This window comes from Leucoraja erinacea, unplaced genomic scaffold (assembly GCF_028641065.1).
Source record: "Leucoraja erinacea ecotype New England unplaced genomic scaffold, Leri_hhj_1 Leri_67S, whole genome shotgun sequence".
In the NCBI taxonomy this organism is placed as follows: domain Eukaryota; kingdom Metazoa; phylum Chordata; class Chondrichthyes; order Rajiformes; family Rajidae; genus Leucoraja; species Leucoraja erinaceus.
The window spans coordinates 519,043-546,140 of NW_026576597.1; the positions used below are offsets into that span (position 1 = coordinate 519,043).

General features: G+C 48.5%; 1 protein-coding gene across 1 annotated transcript in view; it reads left to right on the forward strand.

Annotated features, from left to right (window-relative positions):
- Positions 1 to 25,946, forward strand: part of LOC129694455 (H-2 class II histocompatibility antigen, A-U alpha chain-like) — a 42,662-nt gene extending 16,716 nt beyond the window's left edge. Inside the window, exons 3-5 of the mRNA XM_055631172.1 lie at positions 4,398 to 4,679; positions 12,886 to 13,033; positions 25,807 to 25,946. Of these exons, the coding sequence (XP_055487147.1) occupies positions 4,398 to 4,679; positions 12,886 to 13,031 (428 nt within the window). The 3' untranslated portion in view covers positions 13,032 to 13,033; positions 25,807 to 25,946. The remainder of the gene's footprint in view (positions 1 to 4,397; positions 4,680 to 12,885; positions 13,034 to 25,806) is intronic.
- Positions 25,947 to 27,098: the final 1,152 nt, after the last annotated feature.

The window sequence follows — 27,098 nt, forward strand, 5'->3', positions numbered from 1 at the left end:
CTCCCATGAATCCAACTCCGCCCCAGGATGGAGCCAGCCTTCCTGATGAGTTTGTTAATCTATTGGCGTCCGCGCCCTGCTGCCCCAGCACACGACAGCAAAGAAGTTGGCACTCGCTACCTCCTCGGGGAGCCATGTCTCCGTGAAAACACATCACACTGCTCTCACGGTGTTCCCTCTGGGTCCTCACTAGTGCAGCTAGCTCATCAATCTTGTTAGCCAATGGATTGTGCTGGAAGGCAAGTATGGATTGTTCCTCCTTTTCTGCGCATGTTATTTTACTCCCGGCCGGCATCCCCTGTATTTCATCCTCTGTTCCGTGGGGATTTCTGATGTAACTCTGGTGAAGTCAGCTGGTCAGGGTGGTCAAAGCTCCAGCAGTTGATCCCTGGTGTAGACAACAAACAGACCAGCTCCTCGATGTTGCAGTGATTGTTCAGAGATACACTGAAATAGTATTCCTCAACGAGGAGATAAAAAGTTTCCCCACCTCAACATGGTGAAAAAAAAATGAACTAACTAAAAAACACAAAATAAATAGGAATTAAATAAGTAAAAATGAAGGAAAAGATGATCGACTGTTGCCTGGGTGCCGTGTACACAGCGCTGGAAACCAGAAGCAAAAAAAGGTGGATAACCTCCATGTCAACAGTTATTTCCCGGTTAATCAGCTCTTCAAAGTGTTCTCACCATTCATAAATGATTGTTCATTCCCCTTCAGAATAAGTTTGTCCATCTTTTGCACACAGATGGTTGTGCCCATGCTGGATGGGGCCATAGATGGCCTTGGTGGCATTGAAGAGAGCCTGGTGTCACTGAGTCAACAAGATGCTGGATCTCAAGATTTTATTGGTCCACCATTTGATTTTCAGTTCCCTCATTCAGCACTGGACAATAGCCATGGCTCTGGAATGTAGTTCCCTTTTGCCCTGGCATTTGATGTGATTCTGCCAGGAACAAAACGTTTTCTCATTCAATGTCAGTGTCATTGTCGTCACGCCAGTCCTGATGTTTTTGGTGCCAATGATGTTGCTGTTGGCATCAAGAATGATTGTCTTTATCATATCCTAATGTGTCTCAATTTAATTGGGATATTCTACAGGTAGATTCTTATTGAGGGCAGCTTGGGAAAGTTGCTGTATCTTAATATCTTCGTGGCTCTCAATATTTTAGGATCGCCCACCCTGGTTAGACAGAACCAGCCACACTCACTCTGCGAGCAGGACACATTCACTGGTCTAGAACCCCACGGTACACGGTGGTACCCAGCACTCCACCTGCGTAGCTGGAACAGCAATATCGGACAGCTCCGTTTCTTCTGCACCTTTTTGTACAGTTCGTCACCATACATTATGAAGGATGTGATTAGACTCTAGGAAGTGCAAAGGAGATTCACGGGATTTATGTTGCCTGGATTTATGGAGATAGTGAGTTACAGTGGGAGTCATGGTGATCGGTGATTGGGGAGTTTATAATGGCGAGCATCATTGTGATAGGGATGATATGATGGTGGGTTTACAGTGATGCAACAGATTATGGTTTTGAGAGAGATTACGGTGATTGGGCTGTGGGCCGAGCATCAAAAATGTGTCTAGAAATCGGTTTCGTGACCCAGGTCACAGAACTACATGAAATTTTCCACAGATTTAGATGAAATACTAGACGAAGTGCAGACCCGTTGGGTCCTGTTTCCCCAATGCGCGTTTGCGGGGGGGAAGGGGGGGGGGCTGCTGCTGCGGCCTCACACAAACCACACCCCCCAAACACACAAGCGGGGGGGGGGGAGACGTGAGGTAGAGGTGAGGTAGAGGGAGACGGGGGTGGGAGAGGGGGAGGGGGAGGGGGGGGAAACAGGAGAGCGGGGTAGGCGGAGAGAACGGGGAAGGGGAGGGGGAGGAAGTGGGGAGTGGTTGAAGAGCGGGAGGGCAGGAAGAGGGGGAGGGGGAGAAGGGTAGGGGGGTGAGAGCTGTAGTGTGGGGGGAGGGGGAAGAGTGTGGAGGGAGGGGAGAGAGAGGGGGGGAAGAGTGGGGAGAGAGAGAGGGAAGGGGGTGGGGAGAGAGAAGGAAGGGTGGGGAGAGAGAAGGAAGGGAGGGGGGCAGAGGGAGGGGTGTGGGGAGATAAGTGGAAGAATGGGGGGGAGAGGTGTGGAGGCAAAAAGAGGGGAAGGGAGGGAGGGATGGGAAGGGAGGGGGAAGTTGTGGAGGGGGGGGGGAGGGATATGGGGTAGGGGACGGAGGGGGAATAGTGTGGAGGGAGGGGTGGGGGAGAGTGAGAAGGGGGGTGGGGGAGAAAGGGAAGGGGTGGGGGAGGAAAGGGAAGGGGTGGGGGGGGGAGAGGGAAGGGGGGGGTGGGGGAGGAGAGGAGGTGGGGGGGGGATAGAGGTGTGGGGGAGGGAGGAGAGGGGGAGGGGGGGGAGATGGAGAGGGGGAAAGAGATAGGGAGGAGGAGAGGGGAGAGGTGTGGGGAGGGAGAGGAGGATGTGAGATGGGGGGTAGGGTGGAGGGGAAGAGGGTGTGGCGGGGAGGGGAGAGGGGAAAGAGTTTAGGGGGAGGGAGAGTGGGAGGGGAGGGGGAGGGGTAGGGACAGTCCATCTATTCCCCATTCCCTATCACCCCCAATCTTCTTTCTCTATTCCCCCACGTGATCACGCGCTTCGACACAGGCTGCGTGGGTGGGGGGCTGGGGCTGGTGCAAAGGCATATGTAAATGAGATCTATTATATTGAGCATTGGGCATTGTGTCATCACACGATGGAACGTTCACCAACATTCTATGGGCGAGAGCTGTTTTTTTTTAACATCTTGAAAATTTTTTTGGGGGGGGGGGAGGATTTTATTTAAAATGTGTACTTAAACACGACAAAATTTAATGAGGAGCGGATTAGCGAATGTAAAAGTGAAATCTCTACCGAAATTGAAAAAATCTCGGCGTTTCAGCGTGCGGTATTGGCGGACCAAGGAATCAAAGGCCAAAAATCTAATCTGAAAATGGAGTCTGACACATGTACACGCGCACACACACACGCACACACACAGCACACACACAGTTTTAATATAGACCAGATCAAGTGCAGACCCGTTGGGTCTGTTTCCCCAATGAGCGTTTGCGGGGGGGACGGATGACGACGACTGCGGCATAACGCTCACACTAACCACACCCCCCCCAAACACTCAGGCGGGGGGAGAGGAGAGCAGGGTGGGGTAGAGGGAGGGGGAGGACAGTGGGGAGTGGGAATAGAGCAGGGAGGACAGGATGGGGGGGGAGAGGGTAGGAGACGGGGGGAGGGGGAGAGAGAGGGAGGGGGGAAGAGAGAGGTGGGAAGAGTGGGGAGTAAGGGGGAGAGGGGGGGTAGCGGTGGAAGAGAGAGGGGAAAGGGGGTGGAGGGGAGATGGGGGTGAAGACGGGTGGGAAAAGGGGGGAGAGGGGTTGGGAGGATGGAGGGGTGAGGAGAGTTGGAAGGGAGGGGTGTGAGAGGAGGGGGAAGAGAGGGAGGAAGGAGGGGGAAGAGTGTGGAGGGAAGGGGAGAGTGGTAGGGGGGAGGGGAAGAGGGGAACAGTGGTGATGGAGGGTAAGAGTTGGAGAGGGGTAGGGGGAGTGGTGGAAGAGGCAGAGATGGGTAGGGGAGAGGAGTGGCGGTTGGGGGTGGGAGGGGAGAGGGGTGAGGAGAGAAGGAGAGGGGCGAAAGGGAGGAGGAGAGGGGGTGGGAGGAGGAGGATAGGGGGAGGGAGGAGCGGAAGAGTGTGGAGGGAGGTGGAGAGAGGGAAGAGTGGGGAGGGAGAGTGGGGGGAGGGAGATGGGGAGGGTGGAGGGAGATAAGTGGAAGAATGGGGAGCGAGGGGGAGTGGTGGAAGTGGGAGGGGGAGTTGTGGAAGTGGGAGAGGGGGAGGGTAAGGGAGTGGGGAGGGAGGGGGAGATAGGGTGGGGGAGGGAGTGAGAGGGGTGGGGGAAGGAGGGAGAGAAGTGGAAGAGTGGGGTGTTCATGTAGTTCTGTGACTTGGGTCACGAAAGTAGAATAAAGCTCCTCGGCCCACAGCCTAGATTGCGGGTTATTTTATTGGTTTGTGTGGGTTGACGATGATATCACAACCAAAGTTCCTGCCCCAGCCCACACCTCCAGCTCCAGGTGACCCGTTCACATCCCGTCCACTCTCCCCAGGGTTTACTGATGGAACTCACTGCCGGTGAAGACCACAGGGCAGGTGCTGGGGCACAAATAAACCAACCATTTATCAGCTTCCACTGTTGATTGTAAATCTGCAATTGCATTTCTGCTCTGCCTGTTAGTTGTGAACTAGACCTGGTCTCTGCTCCTTACATTCCCCACCCACACTCATTGCATTCTGGTTTTCAGTGTCCTGTCACCTTGGTTAACCTGTTCTCACCCTGTCTGCCCACAGTGCCCCCTCAGGCTGCCATGTACCCCGAGGATCCCGTGGAGTGGGGTAAGCCCAACACCTTGATCTGTCTGGCTGACGGATTCGCACCTCCGCGCATCAACATGAAGTGGAAACGGAACGATGAGCCTGTGAGCAAGGGAATCAACACCACGGAGTATTACATAAAGAGAGATTACACCTTCCAGAGGTTCACCTACCTGAGCTTCGTCCCGAGCCCGGGAGACATGTACTCCTGCCACGTGGAGCACGAGGGTCTGGAGAGGCCAACCACTGTCTTCTGGGGTCAGTATGGACCAGGTTAACGGGGCTGATCTCTATGCGGGGTTGGGACTGGTTGGTGGTAGGTCCCGCATTCACCTGGTCCAGTAGCAAGGTCTCAGCTTTCTGTTCCAGCTACAAGTAGGTGGAGTGCTGGGTACCACCATGTACCGTGGGGTTCAAGACCAGTGAATGTGTCCTGCTCGCGGAGTGAGGGTTGCTGGTGCTGTCTAACCAGGGTGGGCGATTGTAAAACCAGTCTAGACGCTGACAAATGGCAAATAGAGCTGTCATTGTCCATGTTGTCCACACAGTAATGAGGAGAGCACTGTGTCTCTGCCATGATTGGATTCCCAGTCAGTAATGAAACAGGCTTGGTTGTCAGAAACCACAGATGAGGACGAGGCTCACATTCCCGGCCATATCCTGGGGCAATGTTCAGGACCTATTCTGACTGCACGTTGTGGATGTTCTGATTAGATTGTTCCCCGGGCAGTTGTCCATCTTGAGTGTCTCCAGACCATTTCAGTCCTGGGATTTTAGTGTATTCTGACAGAGTGCCCACAATAATGAATCTTTCCTGCTGGGAGATTTACTCTGAGCTGCTGCAAATTGGGATACGGCATCCAACACAGCAAAGTCTTCACTGGTAATGCACATTCAGTGATTGAGCTAAATCAGTGAGTTTACATCATTGATACTCTTTCTCCTTACAACTAAAGGGCGATCGCACTCTCCAATTAGTCTGTTAACTAATCTAATAATAATAATAATAATATATTTTATTGTCATTGCACGTAAGTGCAACAAGATTTAGTATGCAGCTCCACGATGTACAAGAAAAGTAAAATAAATAAATAAGCAAGCTGAGTGACTTGACCATCCGAGGGAGACTGTCCAGCGGGGGTGGGTGGGGGGGGGGGGGGGCACTCAGCAGGGCCGGATCTCACCCCGGATTCTATCCCTCACCCACACTTTGGATCAATTTACAGCAGTCATTAAACCTGCCAACCCACATGTTTTTGAGATGTTCGGGGAAACAGCACCCAGTGAATACCCGCGCAGTCACAGGGAGAAAGTGCAAACTCCACACATACAATGTTACGATTGAACCCAGGTTCTTGGAGTTGTGAGGCTTTGGTCTTACCCACTGCACCACTTTGTCACCCAAAGTTAATCCCCTTGGTTTATCAGCGGATAAAATTGCTTCTATTGGCTTTTGACAGCCTACAACAGAGAGAATGGGCAGCTAAAAACAAAATGGGAATTAAGGACTAAACAGAAATGAACAGAGAGAAATTCTGTCTTTTCATCACCTCTTCTTTTGCTGCCCATTCTCTCTGATGTACAATGAAAATGTTGCTTGCACCAGACTCATAAGATATGTGTTCTTTCACATGGGTATAAAAGCGTTAATAAACTGGAGGGCATAGACATATATGACAAACAAATCAAATTATATATAAAAATAAATTATACATAAATTACACTAAAAATTAAGCAAGGCTGCGCAAAAAATCAAGATAGTGCAAAACGCAATTAGTCTGTCTCGTTGCTCTTTGTCTCAGCCATTCCCCTTCTCCATCTATCACTCCTGCCCCACTCATACTTGTCTGTTTTCCCTTTCTCTCTGCTCCCCAGCTCCATCTCTCGCCTCCTTTCACTCATCCTCGGCACCAAATCCCCCCACAACCCCCCCCTCTCCCATATCAACTCCTGTTTGTCAGCTATAAAAACCTGGATGCAACATAATTTCCTCAAACTCAACAGCGATAAGACAGAATTCCTCCTCATAGGCTCCAAAGCCACACTCAGCAAAATCAATAACCCCACTCTCACCATCGACGGCACCACTATCTCCCCATCTCCCCAGGCCCGCAACCTTGGCGTGATCTTTGATTCCACCCTCTCCCTTGAGCCTCACATCCGCCATGTCATTAACACTTCCTCCTTTCATCTCCGCCACATCGCCAAACTCAGACCCTCTCTCACACCTCCCGCTGCTGAAAGACTCATCCATGCCTTCATCTCCTCCCGACTGGACTACTGCAACTCACTTCTCCTTGGCATCAGCTCCACCTACATCAACCGACTCCAACTGGTCCAGAACGCAGCCGCCCGACTCATCACCCACACCAAATCCTGGCATCACATCACTCCAGTCCTCAAACAACTTCACTGGCTTCCCATCTCCCACCGGATCACCTACAAAATCCTGATCCTCACCTACAAAGCCCTCTACCATCTGGCCCCCCCATATCTCACTGACCTCCTCTCCCCCTACCAACCCTCACGGTCCCTCAGATCCACATCAGCCGGTCTCCTCTCCATCCACAAGTCCAACCTCCACAGTTTTGGGGACAGCCTTCTCCAGGGCAGCTCCCAGGCTCTGGAACTTCCTCCCCCAACTGATCCGCAATTCTGTGTTCCTCACCATCTTCCAGTCCCGCCTCAAGACCCATCTCTTCACCTCTGCCTATCCTTAGCCCCACGTCCCCCTCCCTTTTCATCTCTGCATTAATTGCCTCATATTGTGTTTTGTATTGAATTCTGTCTTTACTTTGTGTACTAGTCATGTATCTACTATTTATTTAATTCCCCTTACATGTTTTTCCTCTACTTGCTACATTTTTGTAAGGTGTCCTTGAGACTCTTGAAAGGCGCCCATAAATAAAATTTATTATTATTATTATTATTATCCTCTCTCCTTCTCTCAACCCTTTCCTTCTCTGCACAATTTATTGTTGTCCTCATAACATCACACCTGTAGAGTCAGCAAAGATCCTCTTCCTCGCCTGTTCTTTCCCCGTCTTTAAATGCATTGCCTACCTTTTGAGTAAGTAACATACAGAAACCTGATTCAAGCATAATGGGATTAGAAACAATATGAAGAAACCATTACATCAAAGGGAGAAAACAGAGGGATCTGATGAGTGGAAAAGACAAATACAGGCAACCTGGAAATCTGAAATACTGGATTCAGTCAACAGGAGATAGAGGGACAGATATAAAGGCATTTACCAGAGCTATATGTTAAAATGGTGTAATGATACTAGGAGATTTCATCCTTGGGAAGTTAAAGGACACCATTTTTGAGGTTTGTCCAGGAGAGTTTTTTGACATAGTATATAGTAGACCAATGAGGGAAGGAGCAGCACTGGATCTCAGGGAATGTAACCGGTCAAGTGGAGGAGCATTTTGGAGATAGTGATGGGAACTAATGACACAGAGCCTGTCAAGAGTATAAAGAGTGTCAGGAGGAGCTTGAAACAGAAATTGGAAAGGAAAAGAGGGGTCATGAGAAAACACTGGCTGACAGGACTAAGTTAAGTTGGAAAGTCTATTGTAAGTACATTAAGAATAAAAGAAACAGGGAAAGGGCAGAGCCCATTATGGACATCAGGGGCAATTCATGAGTAGAACCAGAAGATGGAGGTGAGGTCCTAATTACACACTTGGTATCAATATTGCCAAATGAATGGAGGGTTATGGTATGAGTGCAGGCAGGTGGGACTAAGGGAAAAAAGTTGTTCGGCACGGACTTGTAGGGCCGAGATGGCCTGTTTCCGTGCTGTAATTGTTATATGTTATATGTTATAAACAGACTTAGTAGTTGGAGGATTCAGCAAAAAAGTCGGGGAGGTTCATGCAAGTCTCCATAAATAAAAATGGATGCATAGAATGCCTTAATGACTTGGATCCCATGTGATGTGTAGGTTCCAAGGAGTGATAGGTGAATAAATAGAAAATTGGCTTAATAGAAGAGAGCAGAGGGTGATGGTGGAAGGTTGTTCTTTGGACTGGAGACCCGTGGACTAGTGGTGTGCCTCAGAGTTCAGTGGTGGGCCCATTGCTGTTTGTCATCTATATCAATCATTTGGATGAGATTGTACATAGCATTATTAGCAAGTTTGCAGATGACACTAAAATGGGTGGTATTGCGGATAGTGACGATAGTTGTCAAAAATTGCAGCAGGACCTTGATCGGCTGGCCAGGTGGGCTGAGGAATAGTTGATGAAAGTTAAAACATAGTGTTGCATTTTAAGTGTTGCATTTTATCCAGGGCAGGACCTACAAAGTGAATGTTAGGGCTCTGGGAATGGTTAGAGCAGATGGATCTAGGAGTGCAGCTACATAGTTGCCCGTAAGAAACATCACTGATAGGGTGACAAAGGGTGGTTAAGAAGGCTTTTAGCACATTGGCTTTCATAAGTCAGAGTACTGATTATGGAAGTTGGAAGTCCATGTTACAGTTGTACAATACATTGGCAAAGCCACATTTAGAGCATTCTGTTCAATTTCGCACTATGTTCTAGGAAAAATGTTGTCAAGCTGGAAAAGGTGCAGAGAAGATATTGGCAGGACTCTAGGGGCTGAGCTATAGAGAGTAGTTGAGCAGGCTAGGACTGCTCTTTGGAGCACAGGAGAAAGTGGGGTGATCTAATGCAGGTGTATAAGATAAGGAGATGGATATATAGGGTAAGTGCATGGTTTTTAACCCAAAATAGGAGAATCAAGAACCAGAGGGCATAAGGGGAAAATATTTAGTAACTTGAGGGGCATTTTTTTTTTTTTTACACAAGGGGTAACAGGTATATGGTATGTGCTGCCAGAGGAGGTAGTTGTGGCAGGTACAAGTGCAATGTTCAAAAAATATTAGACAGGTACATGGATAGGATAGGTTTAGAGCGATATGGGCCAAATGCGGGCAGGTGGGACTAGTGTAGGTTGGTTGGCATGGGCAAATTGGACCGAAGGGCCTGTTTCCACGCTATCTCACTCTGGCTTAAAGTTGAATAAATCTCTAAAATAGTGTAGAATAGTAAGATTAAACGAGAACTTACCAGTTTGAGCTTTATTTTATGAGGAGTTACGTTGGTGATTGCGTGAAGAAGACCCGCCAGTGCGCATGCACGTCAATCTTCAAAACAAATGCAATCACAGATAACAGAATAGTTGAAGTAACATAGTAAGATCAGCAACATGAGAACGACCATATGATCTTTATGAGAGAGAGGGTTGGGCGTGGTGGGCACGTAATCAACGCAACTCCTCATAAAATAAAGATCAAACTTCTAACTGGTAAGTTCTCGTTTAATCTTACTGTTTTACTTCGGAGTCACGTGAGTGATTCCGTGAAGAGTTTAAAGCTCTGTGATTTCATGCCGCAGATTCAAATCCCGGCGTCTCACTGCATCGATTGACTCAGAATGAGTGAATAATCAATAATGAATTAAGCATAACATTGATTCAAATGTATTAATGGCTTATGTGAATAAAGCAATCAATAGCAACCCCTCTATGTCAAGAGAGGCTAAAGTGAACGCAAAACAGAATGGGCAAAACAGCCCTGGTCGGCAATCAGCCTATGGTAAAAAAAAAATTTGAAATGTATTCACTGGACCATCCTGCGGTCACGAGGATATGGATGATGAGAACATCCATTGTCCTGGCCGCTGACGTTGATGCCGTCCTGATGGAATGAGATGTAAAATCGTCAGTGTTTATACGTGCATAAAACCAGAACCTGCTTCAGCCACATTGAAATAGTCTGATTATCCCTTGTGTGACTGTTTGTGACTAAACCCAATGCTGAGTGGCCTCGATATAATATAGAAAACATGCCCTCACACATAGACGTGAGTCCGTGGGGTATGTCGCAATACGATCTTAAATTCTGCCACCCTTGGTCTGCTCTGCTTGTGTAGATCAGAATGTAAAACGTAATGGCATTTGCAGCCATTTCCATCCTATCTAGACGCAGCTTCTGCAATGTCTGCCTCGCTGTGCTGATCCTAGTGTCATGACTAAAGGATGTAGCTGGCTCTGGTGAAAATTGTTAACCCAATGTCAATGTCCCATACTACGTATACGTATACTGGGAGAAATTTGTGTTAGAGACATCGCTTGCAACTCGATATCCGGGGTTGAAAAAACCCAACTGGAAAACGTCAGTAATCTGTACCATGTTAAATGTAACATTAACATGAAACAAACCCCTTTCCAATATCCTGAATAGGAATGTACTGCTTTTTTGGTGCTCTCCCTGCAATCTGCAGTGAGCACCTGCATGTGCATTCAGAATGTGTAAATCACTAATATACAGAGGCTGGTTTCCTAACTCACTGTTTGAACCAGCAAAGTTTTTGTTTTTTAAAGTAACCTTATATGGTTGTATTATCATACTATCTCTCACCCCTGTTACCACATATTTCTGCAATCAATGAAAAGCATGAACCATATTTTATAAAATACTTTGGGATTCAACACTATTCTGCGTTGTCCTGAATCGGAACTTGATGATACACCTGTGGCAAGGAATTAGGTAAATATTACCGGATATACTCGGTATCCTGTACCTGCCTTCTCTCCATACCCCCGATCCCTTTAGCCACAAGGGCCACATCTAACGCCCTCGTAAATATAGCCAATGAACTGGCCTCAACTACCCTCTGTGGCAGAGATCCACAGATCCACCACTCTCTTCTTTCTATATGCATGTCCTTTTATTCTGTGGCTGTGCCCTCTGTTCCTAGACTTTCCCATGAGTGGAAACATCCTCTCCACATCCACTCTATCCAGGCCTTTCACTATTGGGTAAGTTTCACTTGTCAAGGAGGAGACCAGTATGTGCAGCATTCCCCAGCAGATATAGTCAGGATCCCTCGTGAAATAAACCCCAGGGCTCAATCTGCCCGCAATGCAGCTTCATTAACCTCTGTTAGCACGTTTAATGAATGAATGAATGAATAAGTTTATTGGCCAAGTATTCACATACAAGGAATTTGCTTTGGTGCTCCGGCCGCAAGTGACAAGTGACAACAACATACAGTGACAGGAATGACACTTTAAACATTAATAATAAAACATTATCGATTAAACTTGTGAATTAAATAAAATACCAGAGCAAAAGGAGGCAACAGATTTTTGGTTATTGAGTAGAACCACTACTCGTGGATAAAAACTGTTTTTATGTCTGGCTGTGGCAGCTTTGACAGTTCAGAGTCACCTTCCAGAGGGAAGTGATTCAAAGAGTTTGTGGCCAGGATGAGAGGGGTCAGAGATGATCTTACCCGCTCACCTCCTGGCCCTTGCAGTGTACAGTTCATCAATGGAGGGAAGGTTGCAGCCAATAACCTTCTTAATGATCAATGATTTCAACCCTGACTGTTCTCTCCACCACCTGCATTCCAGTTAGATTCTTATCTTTGTTTTCTTCACACTAAAATGCACCAAAACTCTCATGGTTACACTATTTGGGAGTGCAAACTTAATACCACGTTTCCATTGCTTTGTAACAACCCCAGACCAATTCCATTCCCCACATTCTCCCCCTGATCATTCCCAAACTAATCCCATTGCCCAGACTCTCCACCTGATCATTCCTAGACCAATCCCATTGTCCACACACTCCCCACTTGATCAGTCCCAGACCATTCCCACTGCTCTGCTCTCCACATAGCTCCAGTTCAGTCTGAAGTGAATCCTACAGGTGTGCACATTTCCTGCACTTGTAACAAGGTAGATCTCATCCCTCCCTCTCCTTAGATCCTGCGATCTGCTTCTATTTCACCGATTTGTCCAAACTTTACTTAATGTTCCAGGGGCTCTAGTACAACAATTGCCGTGACCTCAGACAGCTTCTCCCTGTGTATATGCTCCGATGGTGCCCATCTTACATTGCCGACCCTCCATCACTCTCATGTGGGGTGTGGACAAGTTGGATGTGTCTCTGAAGCAGAGAAGATTGGACAGGTATATGTGGTGAGGTCTTGATCATGAAGGGTTCTCACACAGCAGACAGGTGAAGTTGTTTCTGCTGCCATGGGTCAGGAACCAGACGAGATGGATATAAGACGTGAGATTTTTAAGCAGCAATCTCCTGTGATCTGGAATTCCGTGTTGAATCTGGAAATAAGTTGAATAATTATACTAGATAACGGGATAAAGAGCTGAAGGAAATGCCATGTAGTTGCAGGGCAGGTTGGATGCTGCTTTCACATCGCTGGTACCTTGAGAATGTTAAACGTTAGCTGTTTGATATTGTGAGTATTTCACACAGATCGGGGAATTACTGATGTGTGGGGCCAGGGTTTGCTGACGTAAGTGTGTATTTGGGGTGGGACTGGCTCCCCTCCACCCAGGTGGGCTTGGTCTCACAGCTCTCTGCTCTATGTGTTCATCCCGGGCTCTCTGTTGGATCCTCACCCTTCCCTCGTCTCTCCCCAGAGCCCGAGGTACCTGAGGAAGTGTCCGGCCCTGGAACTGTGATCTGTGCTCTGGGAATCACTCTGGGAATCATCAGCGCCGTGGTGGGAGTCATCTTACTGATCAAAGAGAGGCAGCGGCTGCAGGCTCAGCAGCAGGGCATCTAACGGTGAGTGTGGGGCATGTGATGATCACAGTCTGCCCAGTCCCATCACTGAGAGAGATTCTCCATCAGAAACTCCCAAGGCTGCTCCTTGTCACCCCTCTGGTACCAGGGCTCCACCGTTCACCCTCTGACCAGACACATTATCCAAACCTTCAGTGAAAATGGAAATCCAGGGAGGTTTAAATCTTGAACGGCCAATTTCATTCAATAAGGGAAAACCTGACAGAGGTAGAGACACAAGAGACTGCAGATGCTGGAATCTGGAGCAACACACAAGCTGCTGGGGAAACTCAGGCTGACACAGGGTTTCAAGCTGAGATGTCAACATCACATTCTCCTCATGATACTGCTCAACACGTTGGTTTGTTGCTCCTGGCACAGGTGAATCGAGAGCATCTACTTGCAGTAAGTCTACATCTACACAGTGGGATGGGAAGCATTCAAAGGAGAAATAACGAGAATTAGCCCAATCAATCCCCATCATTGACTTCATCAATGATTGTACTCCACCGTTGACTCCACCACTGACATGACGGCGACACAGTGACAAAGTGGCAGAGTTGCTGCCTTACAATGCCATATACCCGAGTTCAATCCTGACTACAGAGTTTACATATTCTCCCTGTGTCTGCGTGGGTTTTCTCTGGTGCTCCAGTTTGTACCCACACTCCAACGACATACAAGTTTGTAGGTTCATTTGGCTTCTGTCAATTGTAATTTGTTCCTAGTGTGCAGGATAGTGCTAGTATACAGTTACTGCTGTTTGGCGCAGACTCTGTTGGTCGAAGAGCCTGTTACCATGCTGTATATTCTAATGTCTAAAATAAAGTAAAGCCACACTATGCTGCCTCAAAAAAGCAGCAAATATAATCTGAAGAAGGGTCTCAACTCGAAATACCATCTATTCCTTTTCTCCAGTGTTGCTGTCTGACCCGCAGAGTTACTCCAGCTTAGAATCAAAGACTTGTCCTACCCTGGTCATTCTTTTTTTCTCCCTGCTCCTATCCAAAAGAAGGTACAGAAGTTTTAAATCGCTGCACCAGTCTCAGGAACTGCTTCTTCCCCTCTGTTATCAGGCTACTGAACGGTCTTTCCATAAGCTAAGTAGTGTCCAATTCACCTCTACCTCATTAAGACAACGGACTTTGTTTATAACACTATTACACTATAAGCTCTTAGAGCTAAAGGAATCAAGGGATATGGGGAAAAAGCAGGAACGGGGTACTGATTTTAGTTGATCAGCCATGATCAGATTGAATGGCGGTGCTGATTAGAAAGGCCGAATGGCCAACTACTGCACCTATGTTTCTAGGTTTCCAATGGTGAGAACTCTATTCTGCACTCTGTATCTTCCCCTTTTCTCCATCTATTGTACTTATTATTGGCAGAATTGTATTTATTTGTGGCATATTTCATCTGATTAGATAGCATGCAAAGCAAATTGAATAATTGAATTGAATCATTAAAGTACTGTACCTCAGTACACGTGATTATAATAAACCTAACCTAAACCGAAACTTAAACATGTGCCAGTGAGGGGAAAAACAGAGGTGACAAGTACAGAGAAGCTGGATTTAGAGGGCCATTGAGGGTTAGATTAAGAGTGCAAAGATGGCATGTGACAGTTATAGGGGACTATAAATATAGGAGATGCTTCAAATGGACAAACTGAGTCCAAAATTAGCAGCAATCAGAGAAAGAGTGGTGGTAGAGAATTGTTTCTATTAGTGGTGTTAGAGTACGTGTTCCACAGGGATTGGTGCTGCTTTCCGGGCTTGTAATATATGTCAATGACTTGGATGTGGGTGTAATGTTCGGTAAATTCGTGGATGAGATGAAGATTGATAGAGCAATTTGGTAGTGTGGAAGATAGTCAGGTGGCAGAGAGATGCCAGGGTGTTGGTTATATGGGCTGATAAATGGCAGATAGTGTTTAATTCAGACAAATGTGAGGTGATATTTTGTAAGTATTAATGAGGCTAGGGCATTGTCCATGAAGGTGTACGGTAGTATTGAGGAACAGAGGGGCCTTGCAGTACGTCCATAGATCCCAGACATAACATTACACGTAGTTAACATGGTTAGGAAGCCCTATGCTGTACTATTAGTCTGGGCACTGAATACAGATATCAGGTAGTTATGCTCTAACACTGCTAGGGCAGTGCATGCAGTTCTGATCATCTTGCTGTACGAATAATCTGATAGCACTGGAGAAGATGGAAAGGAGATTCACCAGGAGTTTGCCTGAGATGGAGAAGGTCAGTTATCAGGATCATAAAATATAAAGCAATGCAGTACAGGGACAGGCCCTTTGGATCATGAAGTTGATGTCAAATTAAACTAATCCCTTCTGCCTGCACATGATGCATATCCTCCATTCCCTGCATATCCATGTGCTCATCTAAAAGCTCTTAAATGTCACTATTGTATCTACTTCCACCACCACTCCCAGCAGAACGTTCCATGGACCCACCAATCTGTGTGTAAAAAAAAACGTACATCTATATCTGTCATCATATTTATCTATCTCTCTATCTATCTCTATCTATCTATCTCTATCTATCTATCTATCTATCTATCTATCTCTATCTATCTATCTCTATCTATCTATCTATCTAGCTATCTATCTATCTATCTATCTATCTATCTATCTATCTATCTATCTCTATCTATCTATGTATCTATTATATAAAAGTCTGTGGCTGCCGCCTGACGTCCGTCCGGCTGCCTTTCTGCCTTTTGATTCGTTGACGGCTGCTCCTTCCTATCAGCTTCCAACACAATTCAAAACAAAGTTGCAAGACAGGAACACTCTGCACTTTTCACTGCTGCAGCAGGCAGGGGAGGTGCAATTGGAGTTTTTTTTTAATCCACTGCTGAGGGAGGCAGGGGAGTGCTGGAATCTTACATTTGGGAACGGCTTCAGTTCCGTTGGAGGAGACGGGTGCATGGTGGAATATTGGGTTGGGGGAGCAGACCCAACGGGTCTGCACTTGGTCTAGTATAATATTAAAAGTGTGTGTGTGTGCGTGCACGTGTGTGTGTGTGTGTGTGTTTCTGCCTGACTTGTGGGTGCCAACCTTTGATTCGTTGCTACGGCAACGCCAGAAACTGAAACGCCGAGATTTTTTCCATTTGTTGAGATTTCACTTTTCATTCCAAGTATCCACTCCCGATTAAATTTTGTAGTGTTTATATACACATTTTTAATAAAATCCTTCTTTCTCCCCCCCCCCCCCCCCCCCCCCCCCCACTCACTAATTTTTGTCGCCTCCCCTGCTGGCCAGCGACCAGAAACGCTGTTGGCGCCCGCCTCTCGCCTCAAAGACGCCATTTAAAAACAGCCGCACTGCTGAGTGCCTGGAATCTTATGTTAGGGAACGGCTTCAGTTGGAGGGTCTAGTATACTTTTTAAAACTGTGTGTGTGGTGTGTGTGTGACTATATCTATACACTTTCCCCCTCCCCCACTACCTCCCCCTCCCCCCCCTCTCCCCGTACTCGGGGTCTAAAGCACGTTCGGGACGTGTGTGTGTGTGTGCCTTTGCCTTTGCCATGTATCTCCTCGAAAACCAGACACTGAAACGGGGGTTTTTTACATATTTCAGTAGAGATTTTCCTTGTCATTTTAGAAATCCAACCCTCTGTGCATTTGGTACATTATTTTCCCAACTCTTTTATTAAATTTGTTGACCAATCTGATCTTTTTTAACCCACCTGCTGACGTTACAATAACAGTGACATTTTTACAACTTCTGATAGAAATCGTCCCTATCCAGCTGCTGACCTCACAATGCCTTTCCTCGTAGTCCCACCCCCAGAGGTACGTAAGCCCACCTCCTCGTTCTTCAGGACGCGCAGAAAGATCGAGCGTTTTACAGATCCAGTGGTTTCAGCTGCTCCCTCACAGCCGCTCGCTCGAGGCATCGCTCGCAGCCACTCGCTAGAGGCGTCGCTCACAGCCACTCACTCACAGCCGGAGGCCACTGGTTTCTGAATCCTCTCCGTCTCCCCCGTCCGATCGTAGAACATGGCGGCGGCGGCCGTTTTCGTCGCGCGGGGCATGCGATGAGAAGGTGGCCTTGCCGGCCATTACTCCCTCTGGGGAAACTGCAATTCCTCCGTTGATCGCAGGGACTCGGGGAATCGTGACGCGAATGCTGTCGAGGTTCTCCACGCCGCCCGAGGTCCAGAGAGCTGCCGATGCTCGCTGCCCTTTCGCAGTCGGCCCCGTCCGAGCCGCCCGCTCGCCAAGTTCAAGTCCGCCCTCTCCCCCATCCTCTCCCCATCCACCTCCCCACTGGCCCCCCTTTTCCCCCCTCCTCCCTCCCCATTCCCCAAAGGGAAGTCCCCCCCCCCCCTTCCTCTCCCTCCCTCTTACTCTCCCCAATTCATCCCTACTTTCGTCGCTTCCCTCCCCGTATCCCTTTCCTTCGGAAGGGGGGGCCCTGTAGTTGGGGAAAGTGGTAGTCCTCTCCCTCCTCCTTTCCCCCCACAAATCCCTCATCTCCCGCCCCTCCCTTCACCCGTCCCGCTCCCCCTCCCTCTCCCTAACTCTCCCCACTATTTCCCCCTCTCTCCTCTCTCTTCCTCTCCCACCCCTCTCCCCCCTCCTTCCCCACTTTTCCCCTCCCTCCCTCCCTCCCCCTCCCCCTATCTCCCCTTCTCCCTCTCCATCTCCCCGTCTCTATCCCTCCCTCCCATCCCTCCAACCTACCCCCCCCCCCTTCCCCTTCCCGCGCTCTCCCCCTCTCTCCTCCCCCGCCCTTCCTCTTCTTCTCCCCGCTCACCCCCCCCCGCTCTCTCCCTCTTCTCCTCCCCTCTCTCCCCCCCTCTCTCTCCCCTTCCCCCTCTCTCTCTCGCCTCCTCTCTCTCTCCCTCTCTCTCTCCCCCCCTCTCTCTTCTCTCACACTCTCTCTACACACACACTCAAAACTCTCTCATACACACAGTATATGTTGAGGGCATGGAGAGAAAATTAGAGAGAGAGGGAGAGGGAAGTGAAAGCACGGACATTTCTTGAAAACATCGAACTTTCTCCCTCATCCTCCCCCCCCCCCCCCCTCCCCCCCCCACCCCCCCTCCTCCCCCCCCCCAGCTGCGCCTGGGAGTTGGGGGCTATGCGTCAGTGGATAGGGCAGTTATGGGGTAAAAGGAGCAAATGGATAATATTAATATCAAGGGTGGTTGTGCGCGGGGGTAGTTAGTGTGCATGATGCCGCATGCTGCCCCCTAAACTGCCCTCCCCCCGCTCTCGCAACTGCACGTTGGGGGACCAGACCCAACGGGTCTGCACTTGGTCTAGTACTTATTAAAACTGCGTGTGTGTCATTTTGCCTTCAAAACGTACCTCCTTGAAAACCAGACGCCAAAACGGGGAAATGTTTACATATTTCAGTAGCGATTTACCTTTTGATTGTTGAAATCCACTCCTCTGTACATTTGGTCAATTAGTTCCCGAGATTTTCACTAAAATTATTCACGAAACTGACTTTTATTCAATTATCGCTACTTGCCAGCTGCTGACGTCACAATGCCCTTGCTCGAGGCCCACCTGCCTCCTGGCCCCGCCCCTAGCAGTGGATTAAAGCATTGTTTATTTATTTTTTTTCATAACATTGAATTTTATTGTTTCTCATTTAACTGCACTAATTATTGTCGATTCCATTGTTTTCCATTGAATTGAATTTAATTATTTCTCACTTAACATCACTAATTCTTAACAATAACTTTTACGTTCAAAGACAACTTTAAAAAATAAATTTGCTGTCTCTTCATTGACAGCTTAGATTAGAAGGGACCCGCTGTTTGTGGGGGCGGTGGTTAGTTTGTGAGATGTGACCGGCTCCTCACCCCGAATTCTATACAGTTGCCGAAAGCTTTCGTGCATGAGACGAGCACGCTTCATTTCCAGAACATTCTGAACGCTTCAGCGGTTGACGCACGCTTGTATTTTGCTCTCTCTGCCTCTGTCCTTCCCTGTTCCACCCCCCCGCCCCCGGCTCGGCTCTGGATTAAACATCTGCTGTTTAGCACGAGTTAAGTCCCCGTTGCTAACCGTACGCGCTGCTAGTTGCGTCGCTCCAAGGCCTTTGATAAAAAACACGCTGTCTTCTTGCAGTGAGGGAGCAAGTAATTATTGCGTTCAAGAACCAGCCCTCAGCTCTAACGATGCGCCCCCACAACCCCTCAAACTCCCCCCTCCCTATCCCCCACTACCCCTATGCCCCGCTCACCATCCATCCTTCTCTCTCCCTCCACTCCCCATTTCCACTCCCCACAACCTACCTCCTCTCCCACAAATCCTTTCCCCCCTCTTTCTCTCCAAACCTACCCCTCTCTCCCTCCTCCCTCTCGCCCTCCCAACCCTTCCAACCACTCCCCTCCCAACTCCCCCTCCCCCTACCCCTCTCCCCTAATACTCTCTCCCCTCCCTCCCAACTCTTCTCCCACTCCTCCCCTCTCCTCCCCTCCTCCTCCCCTAAATACTACCCCTATCTCCCTGCCCCTCTCCCCCCCTAGCCTTTCCCCCTCCTTCCCCCCCTAACCCTACCCTCTCCACCCAACCCCTCCTCACTCTCTTCTCTCCCCTTCCCCTCTCCGTTTTCCCTCCCATCCCCCCTCTCCGTTTTCTCCTTCCCCATCCCCCTCCCCATCCCCCTCTCTCCCCTTCCCCCTCCCCCAATTCCCATTCTCCCCTCCTTTCCACCTCGCTCCCCCTCTCTCTCCCCCTCCTCTCTCCCCTCCACCCCCCATCCCCCACTCCACTCACCGCCACCTCCCTCCCCCTCCCTTTCCCTCCCACTCCCCACTCACATCCGCCTCTCTCTCCCGCCTACCCCCTCTCTCCCCTGGTCCCTACACCCTCCTCCTCCCCCACTCTCTCCCTCCTCTCCCCTCACCCACTCCCGTCTCCCCCTTCTCATCCTCCTCCCCCCCCCCCATGTGTGTGGGGTGGTGTAGTTTATGTGTGACACCGCAGCGCCCCACCCCCCCCCCCACCTTCAAACCGTGCGTTGAGGGAACGGGACCAACGGGTCTCCTTAGGTCTAGTATACTTATGAAACTCACCTTGTCCTTGTCTGGTTTGCGTTGTTTTTCAATTTGCGAAAAAATGGAACCCGTTAACGCTACGATGTTTTTCCACCTTTCACGCCATTCTCTGCGCTGCAAGTGCAACAAGTTTTCTTCCAATTGCTGACATAGTACAAAAGATATGAATGTTTAAAAATCGTAAAAAACTGCCCGATCCAGCACCCGCTGTCAATCACCGGTGGCAAGGAAGAATAAAGCTGAGTGTATTTAATAAAGCTGGGGGACGGGACGACTGCAGGCAGAGGCCAGTGGTGGGGGGGGGGGGGGGGGGGGGCATCCTCCGGCGAGGGAGGGGGCTGTTGGGGTCTGGGGTGGAGGGTCCTACAGCAGTCGGCCATGGCAGAGCTGCCACCACCAGCCCCTGACAGGCTCTTCCTGAAGCTGTCCCCCTTCCCTGGGTGCAGGACGCTCCTCCCTCCCCCCACCGGCCCCCGACAGCCCCACCTGAAGAATGCAACAAGAGAAGCAACACATACACACCTCCCTTCCCCCCCACACCCCGTCGCTACACCACCCCCACCCCCCACACCATGTGCTCCCCCCCCCACCTCCAACCCCCTGCCCACTCCCCTCCTCCCCTCCCACTGCAGACCCGTCTCCCCTCCCACACTTGAAGAGGAAGGGGGGAGTGCTGGGGATGAGGGGAAATGAGCCACGTCTGCGCAGTTAGGGGTTATGGGCGAATGGTGGAATATTGCTTTGGGGGAACGGGTTACGTTGAGGGAGCAGGTGAGTGGTGGAATATTGCTTTGGGGAATGGGTTGCGTTCGAGGGACCAGGCCTCCTGTGTGAGTGGGACCCAATGGGCCCCACTTAGTCTAGTCCATATACTAAAAGTCCTGTGTTTTGTATGTATGTTTTGTATCTTCCTCAAAGCGTTATGCACTAGCTCTTAAATTTTTACATATTCTTACACATTTTTCCTCTCCACGCTGTAATCGGGTTCAATTAGGATTTCATCTTATATTTCACGTTATTCATGATTAAAGTTTTTTTTAAAAGGTAAAAACAGCTTCTCACATTTTTGCTATTGAGGGAGTGCAGCGTAGGTTTACAAGGTTAATTCCCGGGAAGGTTAATTCATTTATTGAAACTGAAAACCCTGATATCCTTATCGGGTCTGAATCTTGGCTGGACCCATCAATCAAATCTGCTGAGATTTTTCTTCCTCACCTCCAAATTTTTAGGGGCAGAAACACGCATGGAGGCGGGTCTTCATCGGAGTTAACAATACCATTCCTTGTTTTGAAAGAACAGACATGGACAGCGACTCTGAGCAAATCTGGTGTCAAGCTCCACTTGAGGGTCAGTCGTTACAGATCGGAAGCTTTTACCGACCACCTGACATGAAAACGGAGCCTCTTTTAGATCTTGGATCAAACATCTCCAAAATTAACGCCTCGTCATGGTCTCCACTTATCATCCTGGGGGGCGTTTTCAATGTCCCGGGTGTAGATTGGACTGACGGCATACAAAGCGATCCAAAGGGGGCGCTCCAGGAAGCACTAGCTGACCTAACTCTGGAAAATCACTTGTCCCAAGAAGTCTCTTTCCCTACCAGACAAGTGGCACCGCAAATACTTTAGATTTACTGTTCATTTCACACCCAGATTTAATTTCGGAAGTTTCATCGTGTGCTGGAATTAGCGATCATTATATTATCCAAGCAAAACTGCACATAAAGCTTAAAGTTCCTTCAAAACCACCGCGTAAAATTTCCCTCTGGGAAAAAGTGAACAGCGAGGAATTTAAAGTCTTAGCAAAAAAACTGGGAAAAGATTTCTTCAACCTGCAACCAGACAAAAGATCTGTAAATGACAACTGGGTGTGGCTGAGAAACTCCTTAAATAATATTGTTACAAATCATGTTCCTCAAATACTAATTAAGGGCCGTGTGCGTCCTCCTTGGTTTTCGGCAAAACTGAAACGTCTCTGCAGTAAGAAAGAGAAGTTTTATATCCGTGCCAATAAAAGGGGTACAAAACTGGACTGGGACAGTTTTACTAGAGTGCGAAAGCAAGTCGATCATTCAATTAGGGGTGCTCATAGACAACATGGTTCCTCTATTCTTGGGGGAGAGCAACCCAAGGCTTTTTGGAGATATGTGAAATCCAGACGGACAGACAACACTGGTGTCCAGATGCTTAAAGTGAACAACTGTTTGATCATTGAGGACCAGGCGAAAGCAGAAGCTCTTGCAAACCAATTTCAACACGTTTTCACCCGGGAAGATGTGGAGCCTTCATCATTCCCAGTCCTACTGCCCAGCCCGTATGCTGATATGCCTGCTATTAAAATTGAGCTTGAAGGTGTCAAGAAGTTATTGCTCAACATCAATACCACAAAAGCAATTGGACCAGATCAGATACAGAATCAAGCCCTCAAGATCGCAGCCGAAGAACTGGCTCCAGTTTTGCAGTTCATTTTTCAAGTATCGCTTGACTCGAGTGATGTTCCGCTGGATTGGAGGAAGGCCAACATCACTCCTCTCTTTAAGAAGGGTTCAACCACCAACCCAGCGAATTATCGTCCTGTTTCATTAACAAGTACTTGCTGCAAATTGCTGGAGCCTATCATTGATAGTAATCTGATGCGACACGTGAGCAAACATAATATTCTTGCTGACAACCAACATGCATTTAGGAGGCATAGATCATGTGAGTCTCAGTTTATCCTGATGACAAATGACCTGGCCAAGCACCTTGATAGTAACGTCATCATGGATTTAGTTGTGCTGGACTTTTCTAAAGCATTTGATGTCATCCCACACCAGAGACTGCCTCGGAAGCTTGACTTCTATGGTATTCGTTCCAACACGAAACGATGGATTTCCAGTTTCCTGATAAAACATCTTCAGCCTGTATGTGTGAATGGAAAGAGCTCCAATTGGCATCCAGTGTTGAGTGGTACACCCCAGGGCACAGTACTTGGCCCACACCTATTTTTGCTTTACATAAATGACATCCATGAAAAAGTCGCAAGTACGACCAGACTATTCGCCGATGATTGTTTGCTGTACCGTCCAATTAAGTCATCTGATGATGAAGATGCTCTCCAAAAGGATCTTGATACTATGGTTGAGTAGTCACAACAATGGGGCATGCAGTTCAACCCTTCCAAATGTGAAACCATGCATGTCACCAGAAAGAGGAATCCAAGCGAAACATCTTACAACATACTTGGTGTCATCCTTGAAGAATCCAAACAAACCAAGTATCTTGGCATCAAATTGCAGAATGATCTGCGTTGGAATGGTCAGACTCATCATGCAACGGTGAAAGTAACAGGTGTCCTAAACTTTCTGAGGTGCAACTTTCATCATTGTTCAACTTCTGTCAAGGAGAAGCTATACTTCACCCTCGTTAGACCTCATTTGGACTACGCAGTTGCAGCATGGGACCCATACACAAATACAAACATTTCATCCATCGAACGTGTCCAAGGACAGGCAGCTTGATTTGTTACTAACACCTATGGGAGAGAAGTGACTGTCACCCAACTTCTGAATTCTCTGGGGTGGAACCCTCTCCAAGGCAGACGTGAAATTCACCGTTTGACCTGTTTTTACAAAATGTTAAATGGTCAGCTCAACATAGACTACAAGGCCTACACCAAACCCAAACCAATTAGGAGCAGACGAGGGCATTCGATCCAATTTGTGATCCCAGCTACAAAGACAGATGTGTACAGCAATTCGTTCTTCCCCCGCACACACAATTAAAGCATGGAATAATCTCCACCCAACTATAGTTACCCAACCAGATGCAACTCAATTTAAAGTAGCTCTTTCTTCCCAATAACCCTTTCTGGCTTAATCCCTTCCTTCACCACCTCCCGTTTAAATTCTATTTGGAATATTTTGGAGGACCAAGAACCAAGAAGGCGGGACTGTCATATGCTGTGAGAATGGAGCGGCTGGGCTTGTACACTCTGGAGTTTAGAAGGATGAGAGGAGATTTCATTGAAACATATAAGATTGTTAAGGGCTTGGACACACTAGAGGCAGGAAACATGTTCCCGATGTTGGGGGAGTCCAGAACCAGGGGCCACAGTTTAAGGATAAGGAGTAAGCCATTTAGAATGGAGACGAGGAAACACTTTTTCTCACAGAGCGTGGTGAGTCTGTGGAATTCTCTGCCTCAGAGGGCGGTGGAGGCCGGTTCTCTGGATGCTTTCAAGAGAGAGCTAGATAGGGCTCTTAAAGATAGCGGAGTCAGGGGATACGGGGAGAAGGCAGGAATGGGGTACTGATTGGGGATGATCAGCCATGATCACATTGAATTGCGGTGCTGGCTCGAAGGGCCAAATGGCCTACTCCTGCACCTATTGTCTATTGTCTATTATCCCTTCTTAAACTTTCTGTCCGATTAGTTCTTCTGGAGACTTCAGTAACCTCTTGTGCATTCTCCTTCCCCTTTAAATTCATCCATACATTTCCAATTTGGTGAACCCACCCTCCCACTGTTTAAGTTTAAAGCCCTATCAACGGCGGTTCGTCAGGACCCTGGTCCCAGCAGGGTTCATGTGGACTCTGTTCCATCAGAACAGCTGCCTCCTTCCCCAATACCGATGCCAATGTCCCATGAATTCAAACCCACTTCTTCCAATGCAATCTTTGAGCCATGTGTTCAACTCTTTAATCTTCTCGACCCTACGCCAATTTACTCATGGCTCAGGTAGCAATCCAGAGATTATTACTGGTACTATGGCAATGTGTCGAGGGATTATTGCAGTATTCTAGGGTAGAACTTCATTTATCCCAGGAGGGAAATTGATCTGCAACAGTCATAAAACGCAAGAGACATGAAACATGGGGTGGGGGAAGAAGGGAGTCAGTCTACCCCACAACAGAAGGGGGAGGAATTGTACAGTTCGGCAGCCACAGGGAAGTGGGATCTCCTGTGGTGTTCTGTACTGCATCTTGGTGAAACCAAGCTGCTGCTGAAGATACCCCTCAGGATGACCGGTGTGTCATGGAGGGGGTGAGCTGTATTGTCCAGGATGCTCCTCAGTTTGAGGAGCATCCTCCCCTCCAAGACCACCTCCCATGAATCCAACACCCCCAAGATGGAACCAGCCTTCCTGATAAGCTTGTTAAATCTTGTTGGCATCTGTGGCCTTTGCCCTGCTGCCCCAGCACACGATAGTGAAGAACATGGCACTGGCTACCACTGATTGGTAGAACAACTGCAGCATCTTACTACAGTACTGTGGAAGAGAGGAATAACTTGAGGGTGTGGAGTGAAACGCTGGGGAAAAGGTGCAGAGAGGGAGGGAGTCAAGCAATAGGGTATCAGAAGGGGAAGGAAGGAGGGAGTTGAGAGGAAGGGTTCTAAGTTGGGAAGGAGAACTGGAAATGTGCGTTTATGTAGGACGTCCAGGTATGACGTTGTGTATGGAACGGATGTTCAGCAGCTGTGCCTGGGCCTGTTCACCATCACAAGGCAAAACTAAGTGGGTTGCAGACACCCTGGGGACAGGAGGGATCACAGGGACTGGGAAACCAGGGGAGGGATCTTCAGGGATGTTAAGTTACATTGTGGCACCAATAATGATTTGTTCAACGTGCCAGGCGGTGTGGTGTCCCTGTTGCCCAGTGAGCTACCTCCAGTTGTTCAGTTGCCCTAAGCAGATGCCCCTCCTCCCCGGTTGAACCTCACTAACCTCCTTTTCTTTCTCCAGACATTTCCTTGCCGATGTCCCCGGTGTCTCTGCCTCCAGACGCTGCGTCTCCACCGGGGGATCTGTACTTGTTACACAGACCACGGCTACATACTCCGTGATTGGATCCTGTACCAATAAACCCGCAAATTAACCCACCAGCCGCCATCTCTGTCTGTTTATTGTTGGTTAATCATAGCCGTAATTATGTACAACACATAAACAGGCCCTTTGGCCAAACTCATCCATGTCAACCAAGGTGTCTTCCTGACCTAGTCTATTTACCTACGTTTGGCCCATAGACATGTACCATTCTATCCATGTACCTGTCCAAATGTCCTCTAAATATTGTTGCTATACCTGCCTCAACAACCTCTACTGGCAGTGTTTAAGAGGGTACGACAGAGGTTTACCTGCATCTCTTCCAACCTCATCTATTGCGTCCGCTGCTCTAGATGTCAGCAGATCTATATCGGTGAGACCAAGCGGAGGTTGGGCGATCGTTTCGCCGAACACCTCCGCTCGGTCCGCAATAACCAAGCTGACCTCCCGGTGGCTCAGCACTTCAACTCCCCCTCCCACTCCGCCTCCGACCTCTCTGTCCTGGGTCTCCTCCATGGCCACAGCGAGCAGCACCGGAAATTGGAGGAACAGCACCTCATATTCCGTTTGGGGAGTCTGCACCCCGGGGGCATGAACATCGAATTCTCCCAATTTTGTTAGTCCTTGCTGTCTCCTCCCCTTCCTCAGTCCCCCTGCTGTCTCCTCCCATCCCCCAGCCTTCGGGCTCCTCCTCCTTTTCCCTTTCTTGTCCCCGCCCCCGATCAGTCTGAAGAAGGGTTTCGGCCCGAAACGTTGCCTATTTCCTTCGCTCCATAGATGCTGCTGCACCTGCTGAGTTTCTCCAGCTTTTTTGTGTAACCAACCTCTACTGGCAGCTTGTTCCATATACACCATCCTCTGTGTGAAAATAGTTCCTCCTTGGATCCTCTCAGAATCCCCTCCTATAACTCTGCCAACAGTAAGGTTAGACTCACTGTCAGTGGTTCCCTGATGTGTCTTACTTAAATAACGGTACTATATTCACTGCTGTCCAGTGGTGTGGTACCTCACCCCTGGATAAAAGATTATAAATATCCCTAAAGGACACAAAGTGCTGGAGTAACTCAACGTCACTGGAGAGCAGATAGATGACATTTCGAGTCTGAACCCTTCTTCAGACTGACAGGGGGGGAGCAGGGGGAGAGGAAGGGTCTCGACCCCAAACTATCCATGTTCTCCAGGAATTCTACCATTGAGTTACTCTAGCACTT